Source organism: Oncorhynchus kisutch, linkage group LG1, assembly GCF_002021735.2.
Source record: "Oncorhynchus kisutch isolate 150728-3 linkage group LG1, Okis_V2, whole genome shotgun sequence".
NCBI classification, from domain to species: Eukaryota; Metazoa; Chordata; class Actinopteri; order Salmoniformes; family Salmonidae; genus Oncorhynchus; species Oncorhynchus kisutch.
Window position 1 is genome coordinate 6,213,380 of NC_034174.2, and position 15,000 is coordinate 6,228,379.

Consider the following 15,000-nt stretch of genomic DNA (forward strand, 5'->3'; position numbering starts at 1 on the left):
GAGGAGAAAGAGAGAGAGTGGGAAAGATAGGGAAGTGAGAAGAAGAAGAGAGAGGAGAAGAGAGAGAGACGAGAGAGAGAGAAGATGAAGAGAGAGATGGAGAGATGAAGAGAAGAGAGAGAGAGAGAGAGAGAGAGAGGGAAGGAGAGAGAGGGAGAGAGAGAGAGAGAGAGAGAGAGAGAGAGAGAGAGAGAGAGAGAGAGAGCGAGAGAGAGAGAGAGAGAGAGAGAGAGAGAGAGAGGAGAGAGAGAGAGAGAGAGAGAGAGGAGAGAGAGGAGAGAGAGAGAGAGAGGAGAGAGAGAGAGAGAGACTGGAGCACAGAGGCATTGAGACAATAAGCCCGACAGGCACGCGCTGCTGAGAATGTCCTAAAGGCCTGGAGGGGCTTTATTTCGGGGGGGGGGGGGGGGGGGGCTGTGTGTGTGTGTCCACCATAAGCCGTTTCACATTACAACTGCAGCAGGGAATCCGCCCAAAATAACCCCGTTTTTTTCCACCTCTTTAACATCAGAATGAGATCAACTGAGTCCTGTGCTATACGGTAATATGGGGACGGGTTGGGAGCTCTAACAGTCACACAGACAAAGTGGTTTTGACCTGGGTACTTGTCTGTGGGCACTTAGCTTAGTCCCCCCAAATAATCAGCAGGCCATTAATAGACCACAGTGGGGGCAAGGAGGGGAGAGAGGAGGGAGGGAGGGAGGCAGAGGGAGGAGGGAAGGAGGATGGGAGAGAGAGGAGAGGAGGGAGGAAGGCAGAGGGAGGCACAGGGAGGATGGGAGAGAGAGGAGAGGAGGGAGGCAGAGGGAGGGAAGGAGGATGGGAGAGAGAGGAGAGTGACGAGAGGAGAGGAGGGAGGGAGGCAGAGGGAGCATGGGAGAGAGAGGAGAGGAGGGAGGGAGGCAGAGGGAGGGAAGGAGGATGGGAGAGAGAGGAGAGGAGGGAGGGAGGCAGAGGGAGGGAGGGAGGATGGGAGAGAGAGGAGAGTGACGAGAGGAGAGGAGGGAGGGAGGATGGGAGAGAGAGGAGAGTGACGAGAGGAGAGGAGGGAGGGAGGGAGGCAGAGGGAGGGAAGGAGGATGGGAGAGAGGAGAGTGACGAGAGGAGAGGTGGGAGGGAGGCAGAGGGAGGGAAGGAGGATGGGAGAAGGACGGAGAGAGGGAGAGAGGAGAGTGGCGAGAGGAGAGCGAGTGAACAAAAGGAGATGAAAAGGAGGTCTGTCCTTTAGCTCAGCATGCCGACCTGCCAACACATCCATGTTGGTGTCACTTCATCACTGTCCAGGCCTCAGACATGACAGGAAGTCCTGCATCCCAAATGACACTCTATGCCCTATATAGCACACTACTTTTGACCAGAGCCCTATGACTCCTGGTAAAAAGTAGTGCACTACATAGGGAATAGGGTGTAATTTGAGACACAGGCACAGAGACATAGGGTTCTCTCTAGATCAGGGGCCTCACTCCTGACATCAGGGCCCTCTCTCTCTACAAAGGCCTTCTGCCCACACTGACGCTGTGTATCCTCTCAGACCTGGGTTCAAATAACCCTTTTGAAATATATTTTTTTTTGTCATTTCAAATAGTGAAATATCTGGGCTTGACTGGAACCAATGAGAACAATAGAGTAGTTGCAAAAGTGCAAAAACCTCTCACGCAGACTAGATCACTCCGGGTTAGACTAGATCACTCCGGTTAGACTAGAACACAACACGGTTAGACTAGATCACTCCGGTTAGATTAGATCACTCCGGTTAGACTAGATTACTCCGGTTAGACTAGATCACTCCGGTTAGATTAGATCACTCCGGTTAGACTAGATCACTCCGGTTAGACTAGATCACTCCAATTACACTAGATCACTCCGGTTAGACTAGATCACTCCGGTTAGACTAGATCACTCCAATTACACTAGATCACTCCGGTTAGACTAGATCACTCCAACCAATGAGAACAATAGAGTAGTTGCAAAAGTGCAAAAACCTCTCACGCACCTGGCAGCTGGCACTCCAATTAGACTAGATCACTCCAATTAGACTAGATCACTCCGGTTAGACTAGATCACTCCAATTAGACTAGATCACTCCGGTTAGACTAGATCACTCCGGTTAGACTATTTATTTTGTATTTTATTTCACCTTTATTTCACCAGGTAGGCTAGTTGAGAACATTTACAACTGCGATTTGGCCAAGATAAAGCAAAGCACATAAACACATAAACAAACATACAGCTAATAACACAAAATAAAATAAAAATAGAAAAATCTATGTAGAAGAGTAGGAAGGCTATAAGGGAGGTGGGCAATAAATCGGCATAGAGGCGAAAATAATTACAATTTAGCATTAACACTGTGGGGATGGATGTGCAGATGATGATGTAGAAGAGTAGGGAGGTGGGCAATAAATCGGCATAGAGGCGAAAATAATTACAATTTAGCATTAACACTGTGGGGATGGATGTGCAGATGATGATGTGCAAGTAGAGATACTGAGGCGCAAAAGAGCAAGAGGGTAAGTAATAATATGGGGAAGAGGTAGTTGGGTGGGCTATTTACAGATGGGCTGTGTACAGGTGCATTGATGGGCTCTGACAGCTGGTGCTTAATGTTAGAGAGGGAGATATGAGTCTCCAGCTTCAGTGATTTTTGCACATACGTTCCAGTCATTGGCAGCAGAGGAAAGGAAGGAAAGGCGGCCAAAGGAAGTGTTGGCTTTGGAGATGACCAGTGCAATATACCTGCTGGAGCACGTGCTACGAGTGGGTGGGACTAGATCACTCAAGTTAGACTAGATCAAACACTACAAGAATTTGAAATATTTGAAATATTTCAAAATGGTACTTGTCAGGTCTGGCCCTGATCTCTGACACTGGGCTTGGCTGTCTTTGACAGATCCCCGTATCTATGCCCTCTGCTGTCTCTGAGAATAACCAGACCACAGAACACACACACACCAGAGAAACACACAGACAGGACACAGCAGAACCAGACTACAGGAACACTAGACGATCCCAGAGCAGAGACAGGAAGATGAGAACACATAGACAGGACACAGTAGAACCAGACTACAGGAACACTAGACGATCCCAGAGCAGAGACAGGAAGATGAGAACACACAGACAGGACACAGCAGAACCCAGACTACAGGAACACTAGACGATCCCAGAGCAGAGACAGGAAGATGAGAGCACACAGACAGGACACAGCAGAACCAGACTACAGGAACACTGGACGATCGCAGAGCAGAGACAAAAGGATGAGAACACACAGCCAGGACACAGCAGAACCAGACTACAGGAACACTAGACGATCCCAGAACAGAGACGGGAAGATGAGTCAGGCTGCAGAACCTGTTGTAGTTTAAGTTGAGAGCTGTGATATATTGTTCCAAACAAGACTAGTGATTATTTAAAAATATATTTAACCTTTATTTAACTAGGCAAGTCAATTAAGAACAAATTCTTATTTACACTGACGGCCTACCAAACGACAAAAGGCCTCCTGCGGCGACAGGGGCTGGGATTAAAAAATAAAAATAAAAATATAGAACAAAACACACATCACGACAAGAGAGACACCACTCCACTACATAAAGAGAGACCTAAGACGACAACACAGCATGGTAGCAACACAACATAACAACAACATGGTAGCAACACAATATAACAACAACATGGTAGCACCACAACATAACAACAACATGGTAGCAACACAATATAACAACAACATGGTAGCAACACAACATAACAACAACATGGTAGCAACACAACATGGTAGCAACACAACATAACAACAACATGGTATTAACACAATATGGTAGCAACACAACATAACAACAACATGGTAGCAACACAGCATGGTAGCAACACAACATAACAACAACATGGTAGCACCACAATATAACAACATGGTAGCAACACAACATGGTAGCACCACAATATAACAACAACATGGTAGCAACACAATATGGTAGCAACACAACATAACAACATGGTAGCAACACAACATGGTAGCAACACAATATAACAACAACATGGTAGCAACACAACATAACAACAACATGGTAGCAACACAACATAACAACAACATGGTAGCAACACAATATAACAGCATGGTAGCAACACAGCATGGTAGCAACACAACATAACAACAGCATGGTAGCAACACAACATAACAACAACATGGTAGCAACACAACATAACAACAACATGGTATCATCACAATATAACAACAGCATGGTAGCAACACAACATAACAACAACATGGTAGCAACACAACATGGTAGCAACACAACATGGTAGCAACACAACATAACAACAACATGGTAGCAACACAATATAACAACAGCATGGTAGCAACACAACATAACAACATGGTAGCAACACAACATAACAACATGGTAGCAACACAATATAACAACAACATGGTAGCACCACAATATAACAACAGCATGGTAGCAACACAACATAACAACATGGTAGCAACACAACATAACAACATGGTAGCACCACAATATAACAACATGGTAGCAACACAACATAACAACATGGTAGCAACACAACATAACAACATGGTAGCAACACAACATAACAACATGGTAGCACCACAATATAACAACAGCATGGTAGCAACACAACATAACAACATGGTAGCAACACAATATAACAACAACATGGTAGCAACACAACATAACAACAACATGGTAGCAACACAACATGGTAGCAACACAACATAACAACATGGTAGCAACACAATATAACAACAACATGGTAGCAACACAATATAACAACAACATGGTAGCAACACAATATGACAAAAACATCATAGCAACACAACATGGTAGCAGCACAAAACATGGTACAAACATTATTGGGTACAGAAGCATCACAACTGTCAGTAAGAGTGTCCATAATTGAGTCTTTCAATGAAGAGATGGAGATAAAACTGTCCAGTTTGAGTGTTTGTTGCAGCTCGTTCCAGTCGCTAGCAGCAGCGAACTGAAAAGAGGAGCGACCCAGGGATGTGTGTGCTTTGGGGACCTTTAACAGAATGTGACTGGCAGAATGGGTGTTGTGTGTGGAGGAGGAGGGCTGCAGTAGATGTCTCAGATAGGGGGGAGTGAGGCCTAACAGGGTTTTATAAATAAGCATCAACCAGTGGGTTTTGCGATGGGTACACAGAGATGACCAGTTTACAGAGGAGTATAACCATTGATGGATGGATGACCCTGTTGGCTTCAATCACTCAGTGGCCAGTTTATTAGGTCAGACACAATCACTCAGTGACCAGTTTATTATATCAGCCACAATCACTCAGTGACCAGTTTATTAGATCAGCCACAATCACTCAGTGACCAGTTTATTAGATCAGCCACAATCACTCAGTGACCAGTTTATTAGATCAGCCACAATCACTCAGTGACCAGTTTATTAGATCAGCCACAATCACTCAGTGACTAGTTTATTAGATCAGCCACAATCACTCAGTGACTAGTTTATTAGATCAGCCACAATCACTCAGTGACCAGTTTATTAGGTCAGCCACAATCACTCAGTGACCAGTTTATTAGATCAGCCACAATCACTCAGTGGCCAGTTTATTAGATCAGCCACAATCACTCAGTGACTAGTTTATTAGATCAGCCACAATCACTCAGTGGCCAGTTTATTAGATCAGCCACAATCACTCAGTGACTAGTTTATTAGATCAGCCACAATCACTCAGTGACCAGTTTATTAGGTCAGCCACAATCACTCAGTGACCAGTTTATTAGATCAGCCACAATCACTCAGTGGCCAGTTTATTAGATCAGCCACAATCACTTCATGACTAGTTTATTAGATCAGCCACAATCGCTCATGGGCCAGTTTATTAGGTCAGCCACAATCACTCAGTGGCCAGTTTATTAGGTCAGCCACAATCACTCAGTGACCAGTTTATTAGGTCAGCCACAATCACTCAGTGACCAGGTTATTAGATCAGACACAATTACTCAGTGACTAGTTTATTAGGTCAGCCACAATCACTCAGTGACCAGTTTATTAGGTCAGCCGCAATCACTCAGTGACCAGTTTATTAGGTCAGCCACAATCACTCAGTGACTAGTTTATTAGGTCAGCCGCAATCACTCAGTGACTAGTTTATTAGGTCAGCCACAATCACTCAGTGACTAGTTTATTAGGTCAGCCACAATCACTCAGTGGCCAGTTTATTAGGTCAGCCACAATCACTCAGTGATTAGTTTATTAGATCAGCCACAATCACTCAGTGACTAGTTTATTAGATCAGCCACAATCACTCAGTGGCCAGTTTATTAGATCAGCCACAATCACTCAGTGACTAGTTTATTAGGTCAGCCACAATCACTCAGTGACTAGTTTATTAGGTCAGCCACAATCACTCAGTGACCAGGTTATTAGGTCAGCCACAATCGCTCAGGGGCCAATTTATTAGGTCAGCCACAATCACTCAGTGGCCAGTTTATTAGGTCAGCCACAATCACGCAGTGACCAGTTTATTAGGTCAGCCACAATCACTCAGTGACCAGGTTATTAGGTCAGGCACAATTACTCAGTGACTAGTTTATTAGGTCAGCCACAATCACTCAGTGACCAGTTTATTAGGTCAGCCACAATCACTCAGTGACCAGTTTTTTAGGTCATCCACAATCACTCAGTGACCAGGTTATTAGGTCAGCCACAATCGCTCAGGGGCCAGTTTATTAGGTCAGCCACAATCACTCAGTGGCCAGTTTATTAGATCAGGCACAATTACTCAGTGACTAGTTTTTTAGGTCAGCCACAATCACTCAGTGACCAATTTATTAGGTCAGCCACAATCACTCAGTGACTAGTTTATTAGATCAGCCACAGTCACTCAGTGACTAGTTTATTAGATCAGCCACAATCACTCAGTGACTAGTTTATTAGATCAGCCACAATCACTCAGTGGCCAGTTTATTAGGTCAGCCACAATCACTCAGTGACCAGTTTATTAGATCAGCCACAATCACTCAGTGGCCAGTTTATTAGATCAGCCACAATCACTCAGTGACCAGTTTATTAGGTCAGCCACAATCACTCAGTGACTAGTTTATTAGGTCAGCCACAATCACAGTGTGAATTCTTTGGGGCATAGAAACGTTGCTTAATCGCCATCATGGGACCTCCCACACCATTGCACCACCGCCACCAGCCTGTACCGTTGACACCAGGCAGGATGGTGCCATGGACTCATGTCGCTTAAGTCAAATCCTGACTCTGCCATCTACATGACGCAACAGGAACCGAGATTCGTCTGGAACAAGGCAATGTTTTTCCACTTCTCAATTGTTCAGTGTTGGAGCCACTTCTTCTTGTTTTTAGCTCATAGGAGTGGAACCTGGTGTCGTCTGCTGTCAATAGCCCATCTGTGACATTCTCCTTCAACCTCTCATCAACGAGCTATTTTCCTCCACAGGACTGCAGCTGACTGGATGTTTGTTTATCGCACCGTTCTCTATAAACCCTCGACATTGTCGTGCGTGAAAAGCCCAGGAGGCCAGCTGTTTCTGAGACACTGTCGTGCGTGAAAAGCCCAGGAGGCCAGCTGTTTCTGAGACACTGTCGTGCATGAAAAGCCCAGGAGGCCCGCTGTTTCTGAGATACTGTCGTGCGTGAAAAGCCCAGGAGGCCCGCTGTTTCTGAGATACTGTCGTGCGTGAAAAGCCCAGGAAGCCCACTGTTTCTGAGATACTGTCATGCGTGAAAAGCCCAGGAGGCCCGCTGTTTCTGAGACACTGTCGTGCGTGAAAAGCCCAGGAGGCCCGCTGTTTCTGAGACACTGTCGTGCGTGAAAAGCCCAGGAGGCCTGCTGTTTCTGAGATACTGTCGTGCGTGAAAAGCCCAGGAGGCCCGCTGTTTCTGAGACACAGTCGTGCGTGAAAAGCCCAGGAGGCCCGCTGTTTCTGAGATACTGTCGTGCGTGAAAAGCCCAGGAGGCCAGCTGTTTCTGAGACACTGTCGTGCATGAAAAGCCCAGGAGGCCCGCTGTTTCTGAGATACTGTCGTGCGTGAAAAGCCCAGGAGGCCCGCTGTTTCTGAGATACTGTCGTGCGTGAAAAGCCCAGGAGGCCCGCTGTTTCTGAGATACTGTCGTGTGTGAAAAGCCCAGGAGGCCCGCTGTTTCTGAGATACTGTCGTGCGTGAAAAGCCCAGGAGGCCCGCTGTATCTGAGACACTGTCGTGCGTGAAAAGCCCAGGAGGCCCACTGTTTCTGAGACACTGTCGTGCGTGAAAAGCCCAGGAGGCCCGCTGTTTCTGAGACACTGTCGTGCGTGAAAAGCCCAGGAGGCCCGCTGTTTCTGAGATACTGTCGTGCGTGAAAAGCCCAGGAGGCCCGCTGTTTCTGAGACACTGTCGTGCGTGAAAAGCCCAGGAGGCCCGCTGTTTCTGAGACACTGTCGTGTGTGAAAAGCCCAGGAGGCCCGCTGTTTCTGAGACACTGTTGTGCGTGAAAACCCCAGGAGGCCCGCTGTTTTTGAGACACTGTCGTGCGTGAAAAGACCAGGAGGCCCGCTGTTTTTGAGACACTGGAACCGGCGCTCCTGGAACCGGCGCTCCTGGAACCGGCGCTCCTGGCACCGACGAACATTCCATGCTCAAACTCACTTACGTCACTCGTTTCTAAAGTTCAATCAAACAGTAACTGAATGCCTTGATGCCTGTCTGCCTGCTTTGTATAGCAAGCCACTGTTACGTGAATCACTGTCTGTAAGAGTGATAAAAAAAAATTGTGAACAGGATGATGTACCTAATAAACTGGCCACTGAGTGTATACTTACAACAATGAACTCACTGTACTGTAAGTCGCTTTTGGTAAAGTGTCTGCTAAAAAGCGATTCGATTTGAATGTAGCTAAGCCACTACTAGTCACATGCTATCCCTCATTTTACATTTCTGCTGTTTGTTTCCGATTGCATTTCTATTACCCACTGAACAGAAACACCAGTCCAACCCACTGAACAGAAACACCAGTCCAACCCACTGAACAGAAACACCAGTCCAACCCACTGAACAGAAACACCAGTCCAACCCACTGAACAGAAACACCAGTCCAACCCACTGAACAGAAACACCAGTCCAACCCACTGAACAGAAACACCAGTCCAACCCACTGAACAGAAACACCAGTCCAACCCACTGAACAGAAACACCAGTCCAACCCACTGAACAGAAACACCAGTCCAACCCACTGAACAGAAACACCAGTCCAACCCACTGAACAGAAACACCAGTCCAACCCACTGAACAGAAACACCAGTCCAACCCACTGAACAGAAACACCAGTCCAACCCACTGAACAGAAACACCAGTCCAACCCACTGAACAGAAACACCAGTCTGACTCACTAAACAGAAACACCAGTCTGACTCACTAAACGGAAACACCAGTCCAACCCACTGAACAGAAACACCAGTCCAACCCACTGAACAGAAACACCAGTCTGACTCACTAAACGGAAACACCAGTCTGACTCACTAAACAGAAACACCAGTCTGACTCGTGTCCAGGAAGCAAATACACTTGTGAAGTTACCTTGGTAAGAAATCAATAGTCACTTACCTTCCAGGGATCTATGGGCTGTAGCAGTTAGAGTAGCTGGATGTAGTGTACAGATTGACTACCGGTATGCTTTACAAGGTATTGGAATTGACCCCTGATTTCGAAGGTTATTAGCTTTTCCTTGGTAGATGTGTTATGCGCTGAGACACAAACTGTGGGGATTGGAGGGAGTGCATGTTTGTTTTTAAACCATGCTCAAGACAATGTTTCCATGATACACAAACCTTTACATTTATTTTTCATCTACAGTGTATTCGGAAAGTATTCAGACCCCTTGAATTTTTCTATATTTTGTTACGTTACAGCCTTTTTCTAAAATGGATGTAAAAATAAATAAAAAACAAACTATTCTCTGCAGTCTACACACAATATCCCATAATGACAAAGCTCAAACAGGTTTTTTGAAAATGTTGCTAATTTATTAAAAATAAAAAGCAGAAATACCTTATTTACATAAGTATTCAGACACTTTGCTATGAGACTCGAAATTGAGCTCAGGTGCACACCTGACAGTGCATGTCAGAGCAAAAAAAACAAGTCATGAGGTTGAAGGAATTGTCCTTAGAGCCCCAAGACAGGATCTGGGGAAAGGTACCACAAAATGTCTGTAGCATTCAAGGTTCACTAAGAACACAGTGGCCTCCATCATTCTTAAATGGAAGAAGTTTGGAACCACCAAGACTCTTCCTAGAGCTGGTCGCCCGGCCAAACTGAGCAATAGGGGGAGAAGGGCCTGTGTCAGGGTGGTGACCAAGAACCCGATGGTCACTCTGACAGAGCTCCAGAGTTCCTCTGTGGAGATGGGAGAACCTTCCAGAAGGACAACAATCTCTGCAGCACTCCACCAATCAGGCCTTTATGGTAGAGTGGCCAGACGGAAGCCACTCCTCAGTAAAAGGCACATGACAGCCCGCTTGGAGTTTGCCAAAAGGCACCTAAAGACTCTCAGACCATGAGAAACAAGATTCTCCGATCTGATGAAACCAATAATGAAACCAATAATGAACTGAAAGTGTCACGTCTGGAGGAAACCTGGCACCATCCCTAAGGTGAAGCATGGTGGTGGCAGCATCATGCTGTGGGGATGTTTTTCAGTAGCAGGGACTGGGAGACTAGTCAGGATCGAGGGAAAGATGAACAGAGCAAAGTACAGAGAAATTATTGATGAAAACCAGCTCCAGAACACTCAGGACCTCAGACTGGGGCAAAAGTTCACCTTCCAATAGGACAACAACCCAAAGCACACAGCTAAGACAACGCAGGAGTGGCTTTGGGACAAGTCTCTGAATGTCCTTGAGTCGCCCAGCCAGAGCCCAGACTTGAACCCAATTGAACATCTCTGGAGAGACTTGAAAATAGCTGTGCAGCAATACTCCCCATCCAACCTGACAGAGCTTGAGAGGATCTGCAGAGAAGAATGGGAGAAACTCCCCAAATACAGGTCTGCCAAGCTTGTAGCATCATACCCAAGAACATTCGAGGCTGTAATCACTGCCAAAGGTGCTTCGACAAAGTACTGAGTAAAGGGTCTGAATACTTATGTAAATGTTATGTTTCTTTCTTTTTTTTATAGATTGCACAACAACAACAGGTGTTTTGCTTTGTCGTCATTGGGTATTGTGTGTAGATTGATGAGATAAAAAAATGGTTTAATACATTTTAGAATTTGGCTGTAATGTCACAAAATGTGGAAAAAGTGGTCTGAATACTTCCCTGAATACACTGTACACTGTACATGTTGAAGAGGGTGTACTGTATGTTTTATCCTGGGAAGTCACATTGACATTGCCATCTGTTTTTCAACTGTACCCTGGACATTTAGTATTGTCAACATAATACTTTGGGGTTTTAGTAATAAGGATGTGATCTGTCAAGTGTCTGGTGAAGCGTCCTCGTTTCTTCCCTCTCTCCTTGGCTCCATCATTGACCTGATCATCATCGGGCATCAGGGAACCAAGATCAAAACACACACAGGTCTCCTCCCACATTCTCACCTCCTCTCTCTCTCCTCTCTCTCTCCTTCAGCTCGTCGGCTCCATCAACGGGTGTCAGGGAACCAAGATCAAAACACACACAGGTCTCCTCCCACATTCTCACCTCCTCTCTCTCTCCTCTCTCTCTCCTTCAGCTCATCGGCTCCATCATCGGGCGTCAGGGAACCAAGATCAATGAGATCCGCCAGGCGTCAGGGGCTCAGATTAAGATAGGTAGCCAGCTGGACAGCACCAGTGATAGAGCCGTCACCATCACAGGGACCCCCATCTCTATCAACCTGGCCCAGTACCTCATCACCTCCTGGTAAGACAAAGCTCTGCCACCACCGAGCACAGCACACAAGGCGTAGAGAGGGAGAGGGAGCGAGGGAGGGAGGGAGGGGAGAGGAATGGGAGGAGAGAAGGAGAGGAGAGGGGAGGGAGAAGGAGGGAGGGGAGAGGAGAGGCAGGGGAGAAGGAGGGAGGGAGAGAGGGAGAGGAGAGGGAGAGAAGGGGATAGGGAGGAGAGAGGGAGAGCGACAGACACATCACCATCACAGGGACCCCCATCTCTATCAACCTGGCCCAATACCTCATCACCTCCTGGTAAGACAAAGCTCTGCCACCACCGAGCACAGCACACAAGGCGTAGAGAGGGAGAGGCGAGGGAGAAGGAGAAGGAGGGAGGGGAGAGGGAGGGGAGAGGCATGGGAGAAGGAGGGAGGGAGAGAGGGAGAGAGAGAGGGAGAGGAGGGGATAGGGAGGAGAGAGGGAGAGCGACAGACACATCACCATCACAGGAACAACATCTCCATTAACTTAACCCAACACCACCTCCTGGTAAGAGAAAGCACCACCCAGCAGGACAACAATAAAAGCAATAAGATATAAGATGTGTACATTATCTTGTAGCCCCAGCAACTGGACCACTTCCTGGCAGTGCTTGAATTGGGCCGGTACACACTGGTAGAGAGCGCTGTTTGAGTCCAACACCTTATTGAATTGGCTCTAAAATATGTCTTACAATACTGTCAAATTTGAATGAGTACTGGCACCTTTTTCATTTCACTGGTCAGGTCACATGATTAGGAAAGAACCCTGGTCATGTCACATGATCAGGAAAGAACCCTGGTCAGGTCACGTGTTCAGGAAAGAACCCTGGTCAGGTCACATGATCAGGAAAGAACCCTGGTAAGGTCACATGATCAGGAAAGAAGCATGGCTCTAGATACTCATGTCTCCAGACTCAGTCCTACTGGTTCATGAGATAGTCTTTATACATTTATCTCCACAAATTACACATTTGAACAAAGGAGATGTTGCCAATTCATTAAGTTCACCAATTACTTCTGAGTGTTGGAGAGAGAGACGACAACAACCCGTACTATTAGAAAACTACAATTGCAACACATTTGCATTAGGATACTAAAACTGTCAAGTATGACAATGATGCATTAACACACTGATTAAATACAATATTTTTTAATCTTGTGATGATTATTCACATTGCGTGACTGCTGTCTGAGGACCTCTCGCCTCCGATCAACACAGCGACCAGAGCGTTTACAGTTCACTCGCTGCCTCTTCCAGGTGTTGCATCTGACAGGTTAAAGTGCCCTATAAGTACGAAGTGCAACACATTGGACTGTAGGGCTAGAAGGTTCCTACCATAACATTCCATCATTCCACTATCCTAAAAAACACATTATCGCCATGCTGAATTACACAATCTACATGTTCTATTAGTGATTACACTATATTAGTAAGTAGTTACACAGACAATACATTCACAATATGCAATATATTTATTTACATATTGACAAATGCAATATGTATAATCGAATCTTACAATAATAAGGAAATTCCTAATGAACTTTGAACTTATTTGTTTCCCTTACCCAAGCCCCTACCCAAGCCATCACCCTGACTTATAGCATCCACTCCCCACATGAGAGTCCTAAAGACCCCCCCTCCAGTAATCTGTTGCAAAACACACATTTTTTTATCTCCTTTTATTTAATTTATTTAATTTGTATTTTCTTTAACATGTCTTTTATTTATTTAACCTTCTAACCCGTTTCCATCCGGTACTCCTCCTTCCCTCCTTTCCTCTTCCCTCGTCCCTCCCTCCCTCTCTCCTTCCGCCCTCCTTTCCTCTTCCCTCGTCCCTCCCTCCCTCCCTCTCTCCCTCCACCCTCCCTCTCTCCCTCCACCCTCCCTCTCTCCTTCCCTCCTTCCCTCCCTCCTTTCCTCTTCCCTCGTCCCTCCCTCCCTCTCTCCCTCCACCCTCCCTCTCTCCTTCCCTCCTTTCCTCTTCCCTCGTCCCTCCCTCCTCCCTTCCCTCCCTCCCCTCTCTCCCTCCACCCTCCTTTCCTCTCTCCCTCGTCCCTCCCTCCCTCCCTCCACCCTCCCCTCTCTCCCTCCTCCCTCCCTCCACCCTCCCTCCCCTCTCTCTCCACCTTCCCTCCCTCCCTCCCCTCTCTCCCTCTCTCTCTCCCTCCCTCCCTCCCTCCCTCCCTCCACCCTCCCTCCACCTCCTTCGTCCTCCTCCTATCCCCCTGTGCAGTTTAGAGACCGCCAAATCCACCGCCCAGTCTTCCTCCATGTCGACCTCTGCTGACCTCACCATGGCCTACACCCAACCCCCCTCCCCCGCCTCCTCCTCAGCCGCTGCTGCTGCCACCCTGGCTGCCATGGGCTGCCCCGGCATGTCCCACCCCCACCCCCACGCTGCAGTCCCCATGATGGGCAACCCCTACGGGGCCCTCCCCCTCTCCAGCCTCCTCGGAATGCAATCCATGAAATCCCTCCAATCCATGCCCTACCTGGCTTTATCCAACCCTGCCGCCAATGCAGCCGCTGCTCAGGCTCAGGCCCAGGCCCAGGCCCAGGCTCAGGCTCAGGCTCAGGCTCAGGCCCAGATCTATACGGCGAAGATTTCTTCTGCTAATGGGATCGGGAAGAAACCAGAGAGACAGAAGTTTGCGCCGTACTGATGACGTCTGTCTCCATCCCTCCATCCCTCCAGCTCTCACCTCCTCCGTCTACGAGACAAGAAAGAAAAGGGGGAAAGAATGGAGGGAAGGAAATAGCAGTTTTTTTTATTCTCCTCCATTCTCTTTCTTCTTGCCTGATGATGTGGTTGTAGATGGACATTTTCGATTGATTATGTTTTGTAGGCTTTTTTTGTCCCTTATATAGTGAACCACTAGGAGGAACGTTTGATTGGCTCGTTTAGATAGCTATATTTATGTTGTCAGGTCTTGGAAACCTATCAAGCCATAGCCTGTGTCCCAAATGACAACCTAACTCCTTTACGGTGCACTACTTTAGTCCAGAGCACATAAGGCTCAGGTTGAAAGTAGTGCGCTATATAGGGAATAGGGTGCCATTTGGGATGCACACATAGACTATTCCTAACTTCCAT

General features: G+C 46.9%; 1 protein-coding gene across 4 annotated transcripts in view; it reads left to right on the top strand.

The window, feature by feature from the left end:
• The window catches only part of LOC109884912 (poly(rC)-binding protein 3), a 154,476-nt gene that overhangs the window by 138,097 nt on the left and 1,379 nt on the right, over nt 1–15,000 (top strand). For 3 of the 4 annotated variants that reach the window (XM_031800042.1, XM_031800234.1, XM_031799618.1), the window contains 2 exons: nt 11,729–11,898; nt 14,140–15,000. The exon at nt 14,140–15,000 is cut by the window's right edge and continues 1,379 nt beyond it. In XM_031800042.1, coding sequence (XP_031655902.1) covers nt 11,729–11,898; nt 14,140–14,569 — 600 coding nt within the window. In that variant the 3' untranslated portion in view covers nt 14,570–15,000. Of the gene's footprint in view, nt 1–11,728; nt 11,899–13,476 lie in introns of all 4 variants that reach the window. The other variant, XM_031800702.1, reaches the window with a different exon arrangement.